Here is a 21,554-nt window from a genome sequence, read left to right as displayed (position 1 = left end):
TATTTGTTTTGAACGATCCAGCATTAAGAAGCGCATTAGACAGAGCAAGCGCAGGTATATGCAGATGTATTTGGAGATTATGTTTTGCTACATATTTTGACCAATTGGCTTTCTTACGCTCAAAATCATTCTCATTGTTTGGTGCTTACTGCGTACTACTGTTTTGCACGCAGTGAAAAGCGGGAAGTTTGGAGAGAGTGTATATAGCGGTGGAAACTCATACATTGAAAGTAGGCTACATGTAAATGTACTGAAGTCATGGAACTTGCAGACCAGCGTATCAAACCAATCTTTAATTCAGAGATTGTCCTTCGGCTTGTTGGCATGAAGCATTAGGTGTTACTAACCGCCCTTGCTAAGTGATGCTGGATTTGTTCAGGCTAGCGGCCGAGCTGCACAGTCATTCTGTATTACACAAAAGCATTCTGACCTATAACAGCCCCCGATGGCTAGAGGAGAAAGGAGAAAATCACTGAAATAAGAACAGAATAGGAGAAAGGAGATGACAGATGGAGCGCTAGTCACAAATAATGCAGGAAACAGACAAAGAAACATCCACACATGGTCTAAGATAACATATACATCCAAATTTCAAACACAAAGGAATATGCTGCAAATATGATCCGCCTTTGCCGTTATGAGAGGGATGATTTTGTTACCCATTGTTAAACAAAGGTTAGTCTTTTGTAACTTAGGGAGTTTTCCATGTTGCCCACTCTTACGTCTGGTGTCAGTTACGTCATCGGCACCTGCTTAAAGGTAATTATAGAAAACCACATATAGTGTAAAAGTGTTAATTTAACACAAAATGTGAACTTGAGCTTGTCAGGGTGTAATTCGAGTTGACGTCAGTCTCAGGCCATTGTGTCCAAAGCGCTCGTTTCCAGCAGAGGTCGCGGAGCGGCGGTCATGGTCACCTGACTGTTATTCTTTTTGGAGCTTACGTGCCCCAAATCGGTCCAAATTAAATACTGATATTGATCCAGTAATATCCGTTCCACTCAAATGCATTTCAAGAGGCCAAACATGAGACCGCAGAGAGACAGAGAGAACAAGCAAAGTTCAGTCTCATTAAGGCTTTTGAATAAAAACATGATGTGTTTTTTAAGCAATGAGGCTTAACTGCGTAACACATCCAGAATGCCAAGAGCTTTCGAGAAGTGATTTGTTCTTTTGGGAGCCGTAACGGCGGTGACAGCTGATTGGATGGAGTCTTCAATAAGACTAGGAGACTTTGAGGCACTTAAATGCAAACTAGTCAATATATATTAATAGATTGCAGCATGCAGATGTGGAGTCATAAAATTAGCAGATGCATCATAAGAAAATGTATTGTTTCAAAAATCAAGCATTTACTGCCAACATAAATTTTCATGTCCAACATGTCTGACTTCGTGTTCTTGGTTATTTGGCTTGGCTAATGACACAGGGATAACCAACATAACGAGCCACACTGTAAAACAAGCAATTTAAAGTGTTAGTTCACCCAAAAAGGAAAATTCTGTCATTAATTACTGACCCTCATGTTCCAAATCAATAAGACTTTAGTTCATCTTGGCACACAAATGAAGGTCTAGCTTTCTGTCCCTCCAATGACAGCTACGCAACTACCATTTTGATGCTTCAAAAAGTTCATAAAGAGATTGTAAAACGAATCCAAATTAATTGAGCGGTTTAGTCCAAATTTTCTGAAGAGACTCGATCGCTTTATATGATGAACAGATTTAGATTTAGCCTTTTATTCACACATAAACGTGGTAAACGGAAGCTCAAGCATGTTCGTTTGACGTGTGAGAACCAATGAGGTTAATTCTCGTGTTACGCAGCACGTTTGAGCTTCAGCAAGAACCAATGAGGTTCATTCTCATGTTACACAGCACGTTTGAGCTTCAGCAAGAGGTTTCTTCTTGTGCGTGAAGCAGGTTCGGTTGATCTTCTGTTTATGTTTGCTGATCAATGTTTATATGTGAATAAAACCCTAAATTAAAACTGTTCATCATATAAAGCGGTTGTGGATTCGAACTCAACCGCTCGATTCTTATTGATTAGTTTCACAAACTTTTTGAAGCGTCAAAGTGTTACAGTAGCTGCGTAGCTGTCTATGGAAGGACAGAAATCTCTCCGATTTCATCAAAAACGATCTTAATTTGTGTTACGAAGATGAACAAAACGATATGAAGGGTGAGTAATTAATTACAGAATTTTCATTTTTGGGTGAACAATCCTTTAAGTCACAGATATTGAAATAGCTTTTTTTTTTTTTTTTACATCAAAACACATATTAGACCAACAATATTGATCCAAATGTTGTCCCAATTATCCTAACAGAGCTGTCATTCATTTTCAGCTTGCATTGCAACATGAAAAATTAAATCCAAAATTCAGCTGTGATTCGATAACAACATAAAATAGAATTTTGAGTGTTAATTACAGCTGAATTTTTGATTTAGGTACCAAAACGAGACAACATACGAGATGAGAGAGCGCGGTGTAAACCACCTTGTTGAACTGCATTAGCATGAAAAATTATGCAATACAACTTTCTGTCAAAAAGTAAAAGATAAATTAAATTAATTAATTAATAAAAAATTATATTCTATAAATATTTAATAATAAAAATTAAATATAGGCCTACTTTGTTAATATTAAATAAATATATATATTTTTTTAGACTTTACATCAAGTGTCATATAAAACTATATAAATGATTACAATGATTAGACATTTTTGTTGCCTTGAATTTGGCTGAGACACTGAATTTGGCTGAGCAAATTCAAATTGGCTAAACGAAGTAGCATTACTAATGACAATTATTAACGGTTGTTGAAAGAACACAAAAATCTTAAAGCACCCTGCTACTTTGAATTTGAAACTTCTCAACAATTCCCTTTTCACACCACACTGCCATCATGTAGAGGTGTTATGGGGAGTCTGTTGTAGAGGGTTATTGTTCAGTTGTAATCCAAATATAGGTTTTAACAGTATCGTGCACAGGCTGAGCATGCAGTGCGTCTCTGGGGCCATTGGGTGCTGGACGCTTTTGTGAGGTGCTGTTGATGAGGAACAGAAGAGCAGACGCACACACTGACTGGACTGATTTCACTGCAACACACAAATGAGCTGAATTAACATACAGCGGATCAAGAACGCATTCAACAAGAAAGAGCTACACTGCGTTAACATGGCAGTCTCTAGGTCTTTTCACGCCAAATTTGTTGCAACCAAACAACATGGAGGTATAAAATTCACACTGTCAGATACCAAGTTTTGTCTTTTTCTGAAAGTTCAGATGGCAAAAGAAGTTAAAGGGTTAATTCACCCAAAAGTGATGAGAAAACTTTTTATGTGCAAAAAACAACAAAAATAACAACTTTATTCAACAATTTCTTCTCTTCCGTGTGAGTCTCTGATGCTTTTCACGAGAAACACGATGCTTGCGTGTGGTGCTGAGGCAGGAGCCGGCCAATATTGAGCCTTGGATTCTGACGTAGATCCTTGAGGCATTGCACTGCGTTTACAATGTGAACAACATCAGAGACTGACACGGAAGAGAAGAAATTGTTCAATAAAGTCATTATTTTGGGGGGGTTTTGCGCACAAAAAGTCATTCTCGTCACTTCATAACATTAAGTTTGAACCACTGTAGTCACATGGACTATTTTAACAATGTCTTTACTTTATGGGCCTTGAAAGTGGTAATACCATTGCAGATTATGGGGGGGGGGGTCAGAAAGCTCCAGGATTTCATAAAAAATATCTTAATTTGTGTTCTGAAGATGAACCCGTCTTACGGGTTTGGAATGACATGAGGGTGAGTAATTAATGACAGCATTTTCATTTTTGGGTGAACTAACCCTTTAAGCTAAACAACAAAAATGAGCTTCATAATGTCTTTTGCAATGGTTTGTTTTATATAGAGTATAGTTTTTGCATGTTGCACTTGTTTTGTATTCTGATTTTGTGTGAAAATGTTTTTATTTGATCAAAATCTCGGAATGTATACAAAAAAAAAAATTCAAAAAATTAATTTTTCAAAAAGAGATGAACATACAGCCTCAAACAGGAGTCGAACCAGACTCTGTCAGTTTCAGCTGTGCCAAATCAGTGACACTCTTATGACGGCATGAAAAGTTCAAGAAGTTTTCTAATGCGGTCTCCCTATCCCATAATAATACATCAGACACATTCACACATTCCAGCAATTCTGTTGCCGTGGCGGTGCCGTCACCTGCTTCTCTGCTGCCTCTAAGATGGGGTGACGTGATTTTCCAGCGAAGCCAACTGCTAGATCTGCCTTCAATCCCAGAATTCCTCACACCTGCAGTGGATTAGCTATCCAGAAGGACAGGGACGAGTCTGAAAGAGTCTTCACTCCACAGCTCCTCTGTCTTGGGAGACAGAACACTGTTTATCTGTGGTCGTGTTCACATTAGGCGTCTCCTGCAGAGCGATTTATTAAAGTAGCAGCACTCTGTGAGAACAACAGCACCAAATGATTATATCTGCCACAGAATCACACATAATAGATTATTTATAGGGCTTAAACAGAATTAAATAGAATTTAAACAAATGTAATCAATTGACAGACCGTATATGTATATGTTAAAATATACTACATACAAATATATGAAATAAATATATACAAATTACTACATATAATTATACATATACATTACATTTATTCATTTAGTAGACGCTTTTATCCAAAGCGACTTACAAATGAGAACAATAGAAGCAGTTAAACTAATAATAGGACAACAATATGCAAGTGCTATGACCCTTATCAGTTTAATCTAACGCAGTACATATAAATAGATATATAATAGAAGAGAAAATGTTAGTATTAATGGATCAAGTGTTGGCGAAAAAGATGTGTCTTCAGCCGTTTCTTGAAAATGGCTACGGATGTACGGATGTTCTCGAGTTGAGTTGGGCAGATCATTCCACCAGCAGAGAACAGTCAAGGTAAAGGTCTGAGAAAGAGATTTTGTGCCTCTTTGAGATGGCACCACAAGACGACGTTCACTTGCAGAGCGCAAGTTTCTGGATGGCACGCAAGTCTAAAGTAATGAGTTTAGGTAAAAGGGAGCAGAGCCAGTGGTTGTTCTGTAGGCAAACATACACATACATTATATATACATATACTACACAAACATGCATATATATATATATATATATATATATGTGTGTTTTTTTTGTTTGTTTTTTTTTCAGTCATGACAACTCTCAGGAGTGAATATTTTTTAACCAGCATTTACTGGCACATGGCATAGAATGTACAACTGCTTGATTTTTACGGACGAGATCTGCTGAGCAAATACAATAATTTGTTCAGTTTAGTTAAAATAACATAAATAAAGGACATGGTGCTGCAGGAATCTCCTGTAGCAGATCTCTACAGGTGGTGCTGGGGAGGAGGAGGGGTAAACAGAAATTTTCATTATCGCGCAGAAGGGCAACCACAGGCTAGGGTATAAAATATATGATTACATGGAAGTACATCTGATTGGTTAATGCCATAGCGTTAGAAGAACCAATCTGTGCCAAGTACACTTATCTTTTTTAATATTTAACATTTTAATATTTATATATAACAGCTTGTAGAACCACCTTTAGCAGCAATAGCTTGAAGTTATTATTTTCTGCATGACGTTATCAGTCTCTCACATCGTTGTTAATGGATTTAGCAACATTGCTTCAGTTCATTGGAGTTTGTGGGCAACTGTTTATGCACAGCTCTCTTACTGTAAGTTCCCGCCATATATAGACCAGATGTAGAGACAAAAAGAGGTGAGAAGAAAATAATGAAAAACTTGAACTGCTCAAAGTCATATCATTTAACTGGTCTTTAATAAAACACCTTTCATACAAAAGTATATGTACAGTGTCACAGCAATTTATGGAAACAAATTTCTTTGTATTTGTCTTAAATACATCATGTATCAACAGTCATTCAAAGAAAATCTAAAAGAGACAGGAAATCAAACAAGGGTTTCAGGCCAGGATGAAATTATGTAAAAGTCAACCATTACTAGTCCTTCCCGACAACTTAGTCCTTTTCTTAAGAGTGTTTATTACATTCATGATGTGATTCTTATGGAAGAGGACTCTTGTGTATACCTGAAAAGCAGATTAGAATAAAAGGACACCAAATTATAAATATAAGAATTAAATACTGCTTAGGGAAAAACACACACACAAATGGCTTTTAAAAGCTGTGCAGATGGATGAATATTGTTTTTTAGAGGAAATTACATTGAAGAGTAGTGTGCAAGACAAAACATTGAGGAATAATGCCATAATCGAGACAAAACTGCAGTGAATACAGAGGAACGGCCATCCTGCTCCTCTTCAACAGTATGCAGTGCACATCATTTGTATTTTGGTTTTTCTAATAGCTGAATAACTGTATACAGTGGGAAAGATCATTGACATTAAAGCACCTTCAAGGAAAAAGTTAGTTTTAGAATAAAGGTCTCGCAACCATGAAGCTGTTGTTTAAGCCCATGGTAATCTAGATCTTTTACACCATGTCTATTCTGAAAGTGACTGATGTCGCATGTTTCCACATAGGTATGCCATTTTACTTTGTATAGGTTATTTTTAGAAGAACAAAACAATTTTAGACATTGTTACAACTGCTTATTTATATGTTTAAAAGACAAAAGATGATTTAAATTAATTCATGAATTTGATTTATTTAGATTAAACAGATGGGAAACAAAGCTGGAGTGGCTGTACAGCACAAAAAAAAAAAAAAAATAGAAACGGGCAAAAGCCTGTAACAAAAATATGTTGGAAAAAAAAAAAAAAAATTTGAGAATTGGGTGCAAAAATAAAAACGGGCCGTCAACAATGCGACACAATGAACACTTCAAGTGTAGACAGATTTGTTGGTTACAATAGGAGCTATTGAGATTTGTTAGGTGGTGATGTGCCACTCACATCCAGTGTTGACAAGGCATCAAACTGTGTGTGAAGCACAGCTGTCAGGATTTTATAATTCTGGGTGAATAAATCAGAGAGAATACAAGGTCTCGCAACGGTCAGACTGGGAAAAAAACTGAGATTGCGCAATATGTGCGTGCATGTTTTTCATCTTCTTGAGGCAGGACTCGGGTGTGCAGCATGAGAAAGGGTGTCATTGGCACACGGGCATTCCTCGCCCTTTCCGCCCACCCTGACCAACAGCCATTCCTCCCGCCGCATGGCCTGGTATATATCAGGGTTTGCTCTCAGGTTGATCCGGGTGGACCAGAGCTCCCGTTGTAACACTGCGTGGCATTTAAAGGGATAGTTCACCCAAAAATGAAAATTCTGTCATAATTGAATCACCATCATGTTGTTCCATACCTACTTTTTCTTCTTTGGAACACAAAAGGAGACATTCTGAAAAGTGTCTCAAGTGATTTTTAACTTTTAAAAAATGTTTTAATATTAGCATGCTGATCAATATTTGCTTGAGCACAAGGATATAGGGAAAAAACTCAATCTAGACCATTTATAGTTTGAATTTTTTTTAATCTCTACATTAATTGCCTCAGGCCACATTCAAGCTGTTGTTTTTGCGACCCGTTCAAAATGAATATATAATTAATGATAATAAATATTATTATTGCCATTTAAATCTATTTATTTTATTAAATTAAATTAAACAAACTAATAAAGGAATATATTTAAGTACGGAGCCCCGCACATGAATATGTATACCGTGGCAACAGTTTAACGATTCATTCCCACGATTTACTACTAATAATAATTATTATTATTTTATTTTACTAAATACTATGTAAAAAATATTGTTTACTAATATTCATGGATTTCCTAAATTTTGTGCTCAGACAATTTTGTTCTGTGCCGAGTCAAATGAATCACACCTTTCACCGAAAAGTGACAAGTTTGCAACAAACACTGGGTCCAAAAACACCACTGGATGAATCCAGTTGACTTTTATTTTGACTTTACAAAGGAATGAAAGTCACACAGGTTTGGAACGACATTAGGGTGAATAAATGATGACAGAATTTTCATTTTTGGTTGAACTATCTCATTAAGACTGCGCATCCATTCACCCAGAAAGACGTCCAGCACGCATTTCAACCACAAACATTCTCTTTATTTCACTTTAAAGGATTATAGAAATGCTTTGAGAAGTGCAAATTGGTCAATATTCCAGATATTTCCTAATAATATTAATGATTATTATAACAATATTAATAATAATATATTTCTTTATGTAATGTCTATACTTGTTGCAGTCAGGGTGAAATATTACGCAGGCTCAGCCTTGTGTCACCAACCAACTTGGACACCCGTCACTCTCTGACCCGTTTTTCCAGGGCCACGTCCTGTATCCCAGTTATTTTTCAGAGTTCTTCCGAGGCCTTCGGAAGCTAGACATGTTCTCTAGTGCATAGATGCGCCGCGAGACCTCCTCGATCCCGGCGGCGTCGAACTCTCCCAAAACCTGCTCGTCGCACTCGACTGCGATGGCGTGCTCCACGGGGATGCATGGGTAATCGTCCAGTCTGGCGCCGCCTCCCAATCCCAACCCTAAACCTAGTCCCAATCCCAGCCCCGTGGCTTCAGTGCCCATAATCTCCTCCGCCTGCTCTACGGAGCAGCACAGCTCACTTCCGCTCGCAACACCCAATCCCATACCCCCGCTGGGCACGGCCGAGCCGTTCATGGCCCCTGCGTGCTGAGGTGAGGAGTCAGACAGTAATGTACTGGCTATGTCTGTAGGTACTTCCAGAGGTTTCTCCGTAAGTGCCTCGGGAACAGTCTCTCCATCCCCATGTGTTTCTACAGTCTTACCTACTTCCACGCTCGCAATCTCCGTGGACGGCGCTGATGGAATCTCCGGAGTGGTCATGGGATCAGGTTGTGCCATAGTGGTGTTGTAACTAGGCGGAGGGGTTCGGTATTTCTGTTTATCCGCATCCGAGCCAGACCGCTTCTGGACGTCCCGTTCAGGGGAACTAGAGAGGGTTGGAAATCCCACTTCGGATGCGGTGGAAACGCTGAGATGAGACTTCAGAGGGACGGGGATGGACATGGAGACATGGTGCCTGTCACTAAGAGAGAAGAACAGAAACAGAGGCATACAGTTATGATTTTCCATCACCTTTAATTCGCTTCAGAATCGGGAGAGCAAGAAATCGAGAGATGGGAAAGAAACTCGAGAGTGTGAAGATGCTGATGTCAGTGGAGCTCTTTGTTGCTGATGGATCATCCCATAATTCATTTATACACATCCAGAGCCTGGGAGAGCTCAGCAAGAGTCTCTGATCCTCAACCTCACACACACACTCAAACAAATACACTCGCACCCCCCTAAAACACACACAGCTGTTGGACTACATACATCATCTGAAATATGACGTCTAGAAAGTAAAACAATTGTATAAGATTAGTCATCCTTCACAAGGTTTCACAGAGAGCTGCAACAAGCTGCAAAGTTATACAAGAAGCACCATGCACATGCAAAAACTGTCTCGTTATCTTATATTAACAAAAAAAGAATAGCATGTCAGGCTCAAGGTAAAATACCCCATAGATACATTCAAATGTTTTACATTGATAATGTTACAAAATATTTCTTTTTTTGCATTCATCAAAGAATCCTGAAAAAATGCATTATATTTTTTACAAGAATATTAAGCAGCAAATCTGTTTTTAACTTTGATAATAATAAGAAATATTTCTTGACCACCAAATCAGCATATTAGAGTGACTGGAGTAATGATGCTGAAAAATAATCTTTGTCATCTTTGGAATAAATATATTGAATTGTACACATATTTCACATTGTAACTGTTTTTATTATATTTTTGATCAAATAAATGCAGTCTTTGTGAGAACAAGTTTCTAACAAAAAAATGTTTTTTAAAAACTTTAAAAACCGACCTTTGAATGGTAGTGTACCTAAAGTGCCATTTTAAAAATTCACTAAGCAGTTCATTTCCTTTATAATTAAAATGGATAAATGTAAACTGTTAACACTCACATAAAATGTGAGTCTCATAATGCAATTCATTTAAATTTACTTTCCATTTGCTTATGAGAAAAAAAATATTTTTACACAAAAAATGGATTTAAAAGGTAAAGAAACTGCTTTATTTCCGAGATGACAACTGGATACCACTCGTTGAAACGTAACATACTGTTTGAAATGTTAATGGATGTATAGTTATTTCTTTCACATTGTTTTTTTTTCAATCGTAGGCGATATACAATGTGATCTATTGTCCGTATGTTTTTGTGTCTTCATTGCGGCAGTGAGGATATTCACTCAAAGCCGTACAGTATGTGTGGCGGAGAGATATGCGGTTTTATTCCTGTGTGTCTGGACAGGCTGCATTGCTATATGGCAGCTTTAATGTTGTCCAACCGCAACAATGAATTTCATTACCAAGAATAAGCAAAGAAACATGCTCCCAAATTCCTCATCAGTTCACTGAAAACAAACATCTAATGGTTGACCATGGCGTGTCGTGTACCGTATATATTCGATTTCCCAAATGATTCTTCTTGCACTCAGACCGCTCGGCACGTAATTAGATCCAGTTTTCAGATGTGAAATTGAGAGAGATGTTCCAAATGAAATGTTACTGTGAGCAAAACCATAGCATTTCAAAACAGCAGTCAGACGTATCTGCAAAGCATTAGGGTGGCGTTCAAAAATGTGTCGGCTATGGTCAATCAAAGACGACCTCTGATTGTCGTTGAACTCCATCTCTTAGACTAAAATCATTTATATATATGATTACAGATTATAATAAAAAGCTGGTTATTTTAAAATATCTTAAATACTGTCTAACAACCAACTTATGCATGTGTTATGTAGATATGTAAAACATATGGGCTCCATCTAGCCAAGTGTTTAGACGTCATACCCCCCCTAGCAGGGAAAAATAAAGCATTTTTTGTTTGGAGCAGGAGGCTATTTGTTACACAGTGCTTCCCCTTATAAATGAGTTCCTCTAAACATGTGTCAAACCGCAACTCTTAATCAAGAGCAAGGGGCCGGTGTGTGCTGGTGGATGGTGTGGGGCTAAAGATCGCCTGTGCGGTAGAGTCGGGACAGAAGAAGAGGGGGCTTTTTGCGCTCAAGCATGCCAGACTGATCTCCCAGAACCGTCATAATATTTTTCATGCAGCACATTTTTTTCTATTGGACTTAAACTTGGCTCTTAATATGGGCCAATTAGGCTGTCCCCACCCCTCCCCTCCCCTCCCTCCAAGAGCAGAGCATTGGCAGGGAGAAGGGAACCTATCTCAGGGCTTCCTGTGTGAGGATGGGTGGTGGTCCGAGAGCGAACCAGAGGGGCTGTGGAAGAATAACGGCGGCAGAGGTGTGTGTATTATTGTGAAACAGACTCAAACTACCCAGGAGGAATTTGGGAAACCACAAATTCTCCACAGTTGGGTGAGAAGTAAAAATAAATGAAAAAGGATGACGATAAATAAAAAAGATAGTCTGAATAATGTTTGCTTAAGACCTTACACCTCTTCTACAAACATTATATTAACGGCCCTGCAAATATGTCCGCGTAATAGCATACTAACAAATACATGCAGACATTCAGATAATAATAATCATAAGAGTATCATCTTTTTATAATTAGAAAGAATTCTACAACTATATAATAATTGCCTATTCTAAAAATGGACAATTATATTATTATGTAATTATAATAATAGAATTGTACATTTTTGAATTGACGATTATTTAATTACAATAATATAACTGGAAATTTAATTGTCTATTATTTTCTTTTATATTGTAATCAAAAATAGTTTTGCAAGTGAGCGGAGCAGCGTTCCTTCATTCGCTTGAGGGTGTGACTAGGAAAATGAAATATGACATTTTCTGTTCTTTTTGGATCCGAGAAACTGAGAGAAGCATCTTTTTCAGATTATAGAAGGGCTGGTCTTCATTCAGAGTCAAGCAGCATCGCAAAAATGCCTTTGCGCTAATTTACCTATTGACATAAAATTCAAAACGATGACAGGAATGATCACACATCCTGCATGTTATGGAGATTAGAGATTTTATGGAGAATATTACCGGAAACTTGGGATGATGGCTAAAGTTGTCATGGCGACCGGGGTCTGCTTTGAGTTCTGTAATCGGAATGCTTTCTTGGCGGGATGGCTGAGAGGATTGTAAAGAATAAAGGAAAACTGGAGGAATGCTGACGGAATTATGGAGGGACGCTCCACCAGATGTAAGTACAAACACCTATCAGTATGTTATTCACAGAGACAGCTTCATCCCACTGTGCAAATCTGTCTGGACAGTTCCAAGATTTCTTCACTCTGATTCAATACCTATAACTTTGTTTGTGAGCTGCAACTGAAATAAAATTATATGTTGTAATATATAATATATATATATATATATATATATATATATATATATATACACACATTGTATATACATTTATAATTTTATGTGAGACACCTGTGTTTCAGTGTGTTTCAACCAAGATAATTTATAGTTGTGTTTGCACATTAAACTGGCATAAGAGAAGGTATTTTAACATTGAAAGGACACATATTTCTAAGTGTACCCAGGATTAAGGGATTACTATGGGTGGACATCCAAAAACATTGTTTGTTATGAATCAGGCCTTCCTTCAAGCTATTTGACAGCCATTTATATCCTGGATTAGCAAAAGCGTGTTGTGAAAATCTATAATAAAACAGTTGCTTGATGAATCATGTTCCAAAATGGATGGAAAAGAATCCACCTATGGTGCCAAGTTACAGAACTTACTGTAGATGGGTGGAGCTTGTGAATTTGGGCCAGCGCTATAGGCTAAATTGGGTGGGAGGGTTTAGATTTAAACCAAACAAAAACAAGAAGGGTTGAAAAAGATTTATGGTGTGTTAGTGCTGCACTTTCATCAGAGTTCCAGGAGATTCTTCAGAACTTCCAACCCCACCCATGAGTTTCCATCCTGGGGTGTTGAGTCACATCAGCCCCTTCACTTCCACAGTCCCCCCTGTGCCTCCCTGTCTTTACCCGCTCTCAAGAGCTCCACAGTGGGGCTGCAGGACCTCTAAAGCACTGCCAGAGTCCTGTGCCATAAATAAGAGAATGTTTCGCATATTCGTTTTGAACTCGGCAGGACACGTCATTAACACAGCGGCACCATGTCTTGCACCCCCCCGTCTGCCTTTCACCATCTTCGCTCTCTGTTTCTTCTTATACTCCATCCACTGTTCTAAACTGTGACTTTTTCTCTCATCGTTTTGCTCTTCTTCCCTACTTGGCATCTCAGACTGTTCCCGCTCCAACTGGAAACCGCCAGAACGCATGAAACCGATTATGGCTCCAGAGGAAGGCAGCGAAGACTGAATCTCGCTGACAATCAGTGTTTGAATGGGAAAAAGCAACAGGATGGTGAAAGGATCAGTTAGAGATGTGAGATAAGCAGACTGAGCTTGTTCGACAGGACTCTGCCATGTCAACATTTTAGACTAAACTAAAAGATATGGCACAATCTGCATACAATTTTCACCTACAGAAAGCTCAACAGACGGGAGCGCCTGTCATTAACAAAGTTCTACATTTTCCAGTGCATTTTCCAGTGGTCAGCCATTTCTAATAGACTTTAACTTGAGCAAACATTATTTAATGTGACATTTTTAAAGCCACCATGAAATCAAATTGACGAATCTTTTTTTTTTTTATGGAAGATTGCAGTGTTTTTATAAATGATTCATCTTTTTGTAATTGAATGTGCCTGCATAATCTTTAATCAAAATAACTTGCCCTCCCACTTGCAGCGACAGCTCTTCTCTTCTCTGATGACGTTTACTGGCGTGAGGGCGGGACAACCTGCCACTCACATGAGATTGACCAATAGCAAACCACAATGATCCAACGGATCCAGTCAATTACCGATGGACAAAATCAAGGCCCAGTTCGAAGCTGTTTCACTCAGATATACATCATAATAGGGAATAAAAGACTATCACAACTTCCGCTTCATGCCGACTTTAATGTGACAAACACACAAATGTGAATTTACCGTGTTTTAAATTCTTTCTGCAAAAGTTTGCTAAACAAGTTCTGTAATGTAGGAATTGAGTAATTGATACATTTTAATTTCAATAATTTTGATCATTTTAAGTCACCATTTACCAAATAACTCCTTTGTTGCCGCCATGTTTATGTCATCACATACACACAACTCTTTTCAAAATTTGTTTCCTAGAGTTTCCAAGTTGGAAAAATTGAGTCCAACTTTAAGTGGAGTTTAGCAGCATTTTTTCCAAAATAGGAAGTTGGAAATTCCAACAATTGGAACACAGCATTAAGGTCCTAGGTAACATCATATTAGGTTACATAAGACCTTAGATTGACACCCAGATACACAATAGTCCAACACCTTGAACTTTGGGTTGTAAAGAACAGACAATGTCCAAACTGACAGTTTACTTTGGTTCCATTCAAAATAAATATGCTAACAATGTCATAATGGAAATGATCATGTATCAGTGTTATCATTCAGACTTGGTGTGCCAAATAGTGTATTCCCAAAACTATTCTGAAAACTTGGAACCAGTTAGTTTTCCCTGAAAAAAGATCTTTACTTTATCGTCCAATCTGTAAATGGAGCTGAAACGCATGCTGAGCCCAGGTATCTGAGCCAACGGTTCTGCTAAAGGATCAAATATTAATAACCCCTTGTTCAGAAATTCAGTTGTGAGACATGTATCGTGCAAAACTCCTGAACACACTCAGACATCGGGGGCAATGTATGTGTTCCTACCGTCAACTTGTATAACAAATTTGAACAGATCAAATAATTTAATTAAGCCCGTCTCGAAAACTCCACCATCTCCCTTTACTATATAAACGTCCATTGGGATTAAGGAAGAAGAGCAAAATAAATCTTCATATTTTCCCAAAATGAGCTCCTCTGAATCCGCAGAAGTTCTCATGGTACACCTGTGCAGTACTCCCACCATTCCCATTTCTTCCCGTGCTTTCTCTGCGATTACCGTCCCCTTCTTTTTCCCTCTAAGGAACTCTTGCAGCTGCCCTGATGCAGATTTTTATGCGCCGATAATTCACATCTCTGGCCCCTGCCCTGGAAACATTATCTAAACTGAGAGGGGAGGGAGTGTAGGAGAGGAAGTGGATGCAAGAGTAATAAAAGCAGTCTGCAACAAACGGAAAATAAAAGAATCCATTTACTCTATATTTCATATTTCAGCTCTGGATCCAGAGAGTTGCTTCCTGCGCTGGAGAACGAGTCTAGACCTCGTGTTTGACTCACTCAGGAGTCAACGCTAGCAGACCGCCAATCTGTTTAACGTAACATGATTCTTAGAGGGTCTCAATGTGCTGTAAGTTACGGTTTACGGCTGCGGGGCCATATGAGGAAGATGTTGAAAGGAATGTTCTGCAGTTTTGTGTTTGTGTATACGGTCCCCCCTCCCCAGGGGAGATGGAAACTGCTCTTTCACGGTTCTAAGCGTACCGTCGAGTCAACACGACTGCCCTCCAGGTTCGCTTAGCCATGCGGCGCAACCGCCTTTTCACCGGACTTCCACTTCCTCATTTACTTCCTGCCACTCTGTACAGTTCAAAAGGTCAAAAGGTCATACTTTCATCTGTTCCATCTTAAGCGTTTCCACAATCCATTAAACATTTACTTTTGGGACGGGGTGGGGGTACTGAAGCATTTTACTTACGCTGGCCTCCTTCCTTTCAAAACAAAGATTATTAAATTAACGTTCAGATAGATGGTTTATCTATCACTGAACCAAGAAAGAGCTGGAGAGATCCAAAAAAGGCTAATTTTGTTGCTTTCTCAAGCTAGCTAGGTATTACTACAGCGGTAAATCATAGTGCATATCAACAGTTTCCAGATTTAGAAAGCAAATGTTCTGTTTATAAACCTTTTAGATACAATGATTTACCAGTTCGAAAACATAATCATAAAAATAGCTTCTTGCTAGGCATTAATAACATTTTCTGAAAATGAATATGAATATAATTAATATTAAACAATTTCTAGGGAAAATATGACTATAAATATGTAAAGAAAATATGAAAATGAACAAAATGTTTTTTGTATATATATATATATATATATAGAGCTGGTAAGTCCCGCCCATCCGTAAAACCCCACTGGACCTCTAGGTTGAAAAATCGTCAATGCAAGTGAATGGGAGAAAATAATTATTTTCTGGTCCCGTTTGAATTGTGCCATGAATGTGAACATATGTTGTCTGTGAATTTTTTATATATTTTTTCATGTTACGAGTTTGACAGTATATGGTATGATTCTTCGGCTAGCAGTTGTGGAAAAGACATAACGAGAAAGACTACATGTCGCCTATGTGACGTCACCCCATAAAGTTGACTTACCCGTGGTTTTCGCCAACCTCAACGATTTTGTCCTCTCCCTGAAAGAAGGCGGTGAAGTGCACCAAAGACACAGCCATGTTTAGCGGGATCCGTGAGCTAGTGTCCGTGTGCTAGTGGTGGTGACGTTTCAAACGCGTCGAAAGCAGCGAAGAGTTGTAGTCCACAAAGTGCTCTCACACAAAGTCTAACCGTATCAAACTTCTACCCGCTAAATTGTAGCATTCTTTACATGAAAAATTATATAAAAAATTCACGGACAACATATGTTCACATTCATGGCACAATTCAAACGGGACCAGAAAATAATTATTTTCTCCCATTCACTTGCATTGACGATTTTTCAACCTAGAGGTCCAGTGGGGTTCGCGGAAGGGGCGGGACTTACCAGCTCTATATACACACACACACACACACACACAAACACACACACATATATATAGTTGCAAGAATGCTGCTATGCCGTTGTTATGATGTTCTGGGTTTTTACTAAGTGTTTACTTGGTTACAAGAGCCCACTCCCAAGCCTCTATAACATTCTAGTCATTATATATGGCTTGGGTCCCTCGTTTAAAGTAAGTCTATGTTTTATCACCCACCACCACACAAAAAATAAGTCTGATCACAAATTGAGGTATAATTTATGTCCACAGATTAGCAAACACCAATAATAATGTTCTATAACTCACCATCTTACAAGTAGTCCATGCTCTAGGAAGTTTTTGAGGTTGGGTAAAGTCTGACGTAGGTCCGGGGTGGAGAGCCCATGCTGGTACCTCAACTGTAGAATGAGAAACACAGAGGAAATATGTTTGTTACAACCATCAGCACCTGTCTGAGCGATGAGAATACTATACAATCACTATATGGCATCAGCTAGTGCAGCAGGTTAATGCATTACCCCACAGGTGAACATACTGCGCACACACACACACACAAAGGATTTCCATCTGCAGATGTTTAAGTTATTTAGTCTGCATGCTGCAGAACCACTGACAGGAGACATTAACCAGCTCCTGGTTCTCTTAAGTTTCAAATTAATATTTAATAAAGATGGGGTCATAAAAAAAAGAGGATTTTTTAAAGAGTGAAAGCAGTCCTGGAGCTGTTTAGGCATGTTCACAGACTGCCCAGAACCACTCATAACCAAAATTGACACAACAATTATTACTGACCAGTAAAGCAACCTAATAAAGCATTTCAAATAAATATTTATTATAAAATAAATTTTACATAATTAATACATATTTAACTTACAACTAATATATATATATAAAAAAATACACATTCATTTATAAGTCATTTAAATAAATGAATTTATATTTATGACTATTATTGTGTCAATCTCAAACATTTATAGCCTTGTAAACCACTGGCCGCAGTGTAAAAAAAAAAAAATTCTGTGCCATACCATAACACGGCACTTTTATAGGGGAAAACAAGAAGAGGAGAGAGAGCTACAGAAGAGATACACTGATAGAGAGAAAGAGTAAAAGAATGAGATGTTTTGTCAAAGAAAATACGAGACTGATCTCTGTGATAGAAGACCTAACAAGCTCAAACATTTTATTTCCCCCTCTTGTACAATCGCTCAGTCTAATACACTGGCCATCATTGCTCTCTGACATGTTAACATCAACACACACTACAACAACCACAATAATACAGCGTGAGTGTGTGTGTACAGATGGGGATGGGATGTAGGAGGGGAAAAAGACAAAGATAAGAAAAAGGAAGTGAAAGAGAGAGAGAAATGGCACACATCTGGAACAAATGAAAGATGGGAGGGGGGAAAAACCCACAACTCTTCCCCAAAAAGCAAGATTTTCTCTTGCTCTCCTTAAAAAACATTCTTCCTTCCTGGACTATGGCATTGACAAAACTGTCTTTCCCAAGAGCCAAAATCCAAACAGTCCCCCAACAGTAAGCGAGAATTAAACATGTAACAGTAAAAGTAACAATATTTTTAGAAAACCACAGCACCCCTTTTGGCTTGGAGGTGAAACACAACAATAGCAGTCAATTTACTTTAATTGAAAAGCAAGTGCATGAGGTCTCAAGGGCAACTAATGCATTAAGGACACTCCTTGACAAACATCTGGTTTATCTGGCCACATGGCAGCACCCTCTGTTTGTCTTCATAAAACCTGATCAATCATAATAACACTGTGACAGATGATCCGCATGTGATTTCAATTACAACTGATACTGCTGCCACGATCACACTCCTAAAGGCCAAGAATTCAATAGGGATACCAGGGGTGAGAGAGAAAATGAGAGACAGAAATACTTTGGAAAATGGAGTAGGTGATAACTAATGACAACATGGAGCAAAAGCCATTTCCATTGGTTCGCTAGTGCTCTGCTGCAGGCCAAAAAAAGGACTGTTTATTTCATAAAACTGGACAGAAATTGGGGGAATGAGCATGTTACATATACATTATCAACATATATCCATTATCACCCAAAATGGTAAAACTCAATATAAAATTGGCCGATACAGCACCAATATAAATTAAAAAAATATTTAGGCCTTAATGTATTTGAATTGCATATAAAACTTCCATCCATTTGGATTACATGGTTTTAACATCAACAAACTAACAAAATTAATGTGATGCCTATTTGTCAGTCACGTGTATTGTGCAGATATCGTAATGTTAGTAGCAGTATAGCAGTATAACATCATTTCAATACCCAAGTCTTTGTATTCATTGTGCTATTTCTGTTTGCCTCCCTAGAGCAACTTGACATCACTGTGAATATGTGTAGTTTCTTTTCAACAAAGGACCCCTGGGATCTACCTTTTGTTTCTTTATAGAGGGCACAGCTCCAAGTCTCCACTGGTGATGAAATGGTCAATTCCACACAGAACTAACAGCCTTATTCATTCATGGATAAAAGTACACCTCTGGCTTTGACCAGATGACCATGTGCTGGGATCCGCATGTGGACCAAAAGGAAAAAGGACTTTGGAAGTATGTGCCAACAGCAACAACATTCCGTATTAGAATCAGAACGGGGTGTACCACTTATGCCTGGCCGACGGCCTAAAACCATATTTGTTCAGTGTTTCTCTGACAAAGATACTGATTAGATTAAACCCAAAAGTCGGTGAGAGTTTCCAGAAAAGTGAAACTGAAAATGAAGTAGGACGGACATGGTTGAACAGCCAAACACACAATCCAATCCGCCCCCCTCGTAAAACGTTGACTCGGCGTGAATGTTTTTACGAACCGTCACTAATGCTAGGAAACGTGGCTTTCACTCTGTGGTGATGAAGACGATCATTATCGGTTTGCCTGATGAGCTTCCCTGATGAGGAGTCTATGGGTCTGTTCCAAAAACTGAAAAATGCTAGCTTTGCAGGCAGAAGATAACTCGTTTTGGTCAAAGTTTTGCACACACACACACAAAAAAAAAATCCCAGAATGCATTGCGAAAAAAGTTAAATAAGCACAAAGAAATCTTGATTAGAAATATAGTTCATTCAATGTAGAAGAGCATCAATAAAAATAGCTTAGTGTAATTAAAATGAGATATTTGTAAGTGTAAATGTGTTTTTATGTTCATTTTTTTATGTGTTAATTTTTTTTTCATGTTTTTTTGAGTATCATACTGTAAGCGTAGCGAAACGCAAACAAAGCTTTACTGAATCACTTGTGTATTTAGTCTTCAACGCAAAGTGATATTTGATAAAGTGATATTATACATGGTTACATGGTGGTTAAAAGGCTCCCTTAGTAGGGAGCATGCAGCACACTAGATTTTGGAACAAGAACTATTATAAATACATTTTTAATCACACATTTTTTACTTTTAATTAATGGAATCAAATGAAATATACTACTAATCAAAAATTTCATTTTCAAAATGCTGTTCTTTTGAACTTTCTACTTATAAAAAAATCCTAAAACAAAATGCATCACTGTTTACACAAAATGATTAAGCTGCACAACTGTTTTCAACATTGAATAATAAGAAATCAGCATATTATAATGATTTCTGAAGGATCATGTAACACTGAAGACTGGAGTAATGATGCTGAAAATTCAGCTGTCATCACAGGAATAAATTACATTTTAAATTGTATTAAAATACAAAATTATAGTAAATTGCATATAATTACACAATATTACTGTTTTTACTATATTATTGATTCAATAAATGCAGCTTTGGTGAGCATAAGAGATTTCAAAAGTATTAAAAAAATCTTACTGACCCCAAACCTTTGAACGTTAGTGTATATTTATTTATATTTATTTCTGCCATCTGGATTTATTTCACTGAACTAATCACAGTGCATTATGGGATTGTTTTTTTGGTGAAGGACATATGTGGCGCTGCCTTAGTATTAAGCCAAAAAATGAAAAGCAAAAAACTGTCTCTGTAGGCATATCACTAGTTTTAGAACGGAGCATTCGTGTGTGTATTCATTCAAGGATTGTAATTCTTCCAAAACTGAGAACTGAAATGCAGCCAAGGGTGCTGATCTGAAACCCGATAGGAAGCTCAAGGAAGAGCGGAATTGTGACATCATTGGATCAAAAGAGGCACAATCGCAATTGTTTCGACTGTAGGCTTGCGTCAGTGTGTGTGTCCTAGAGTACCATTGTGAGTGCCTCCTCCATCTGCACGCCAACCCTTCTCATATCACATAAACAACAAAATCCCTTTTTATTCATACATATACGAGCATATAAATGGACAAAAGGAAAGATATGTGTTACACCGTAAAAGAAAAAAAAACTCAAGTGGCATGTCGATAATTCAACTACTAGTCATTAATAATCACCCACCCACTCCCTCGGGCAGCCTGCCCCTACAAAGCAATGCATTACGGGAAAAGAAATCTGCTCCTGCAATCTTGCAAGTCAAAGGCATTTGGCATGGACATTTGATTTCATTACTGGCTTTGTTCATCCTTACAATTTTTGCTACATGTGTTTAATAGCCGAGCACATCTGGCCCACGAGCCCAACGCTGGCGTGCTGCGTGACGGAGGTATGTGCGCTCCTCTTTCCCCTGTGTGCTTCACATTACACCGTGAACTACTTTTGGCAAAGAGCGGTGGGATAGATTATAGTATAAAACTTGACACAAAGTATTTTTAAGCAAACAACTGTCCTTTTCCCCTCCCTGAGCTCGAGGACAAACAAAT

General features: G+C 38.1%; 1 protein-coding gene across 1 annotated transcript in view; it reads right to left on the bottom strand.

Moving 5' to 3' along the window:
* Positions 1–8,236: 8,236 nt before the first annotated feature.
* uvrag (UV radiation resistance associated gene) overlaps positions 8,237–21,554 on the bottom strand; it is a 105,962-nt gene continuing 92,644 nt past the window's right edge. The window contains exons 14-15 of the mRNA XM_079862114.1: positions 17,083–17,174; positions 8,237–9,077 (exon numbers count right to left, since the gene is read on the bottom strand). Coding sequence (XP_079718240.1) covers positions 8,360–9,077; positions 17,083–17,174 — 810 coding nt within the window. The 3' untranslated portion in view covers positions 8,237–8,359. The remainder of the gene's footprint in view (positions 9,078–17,082; positions 17,175–21,554) is intronic.

The sequence above is a fragment of the Squalius cephalus genome (genome assembly GCF_949319135.1).
Source record: "Squalius cephalus genome assembly, chromosome: 24".
Taxonomy (NCBI): domain Eukaryota; kingdom Metazoa; phylum Chordata; class Actinopteri; order Cypriniformes; family Leuciscidae; genus Squalius; species Squalius cephalus.
Note: the sequence above shows the minus strand (reverse complement) of the source record. Positions and strands in the feature narration are given on the sequence as shown.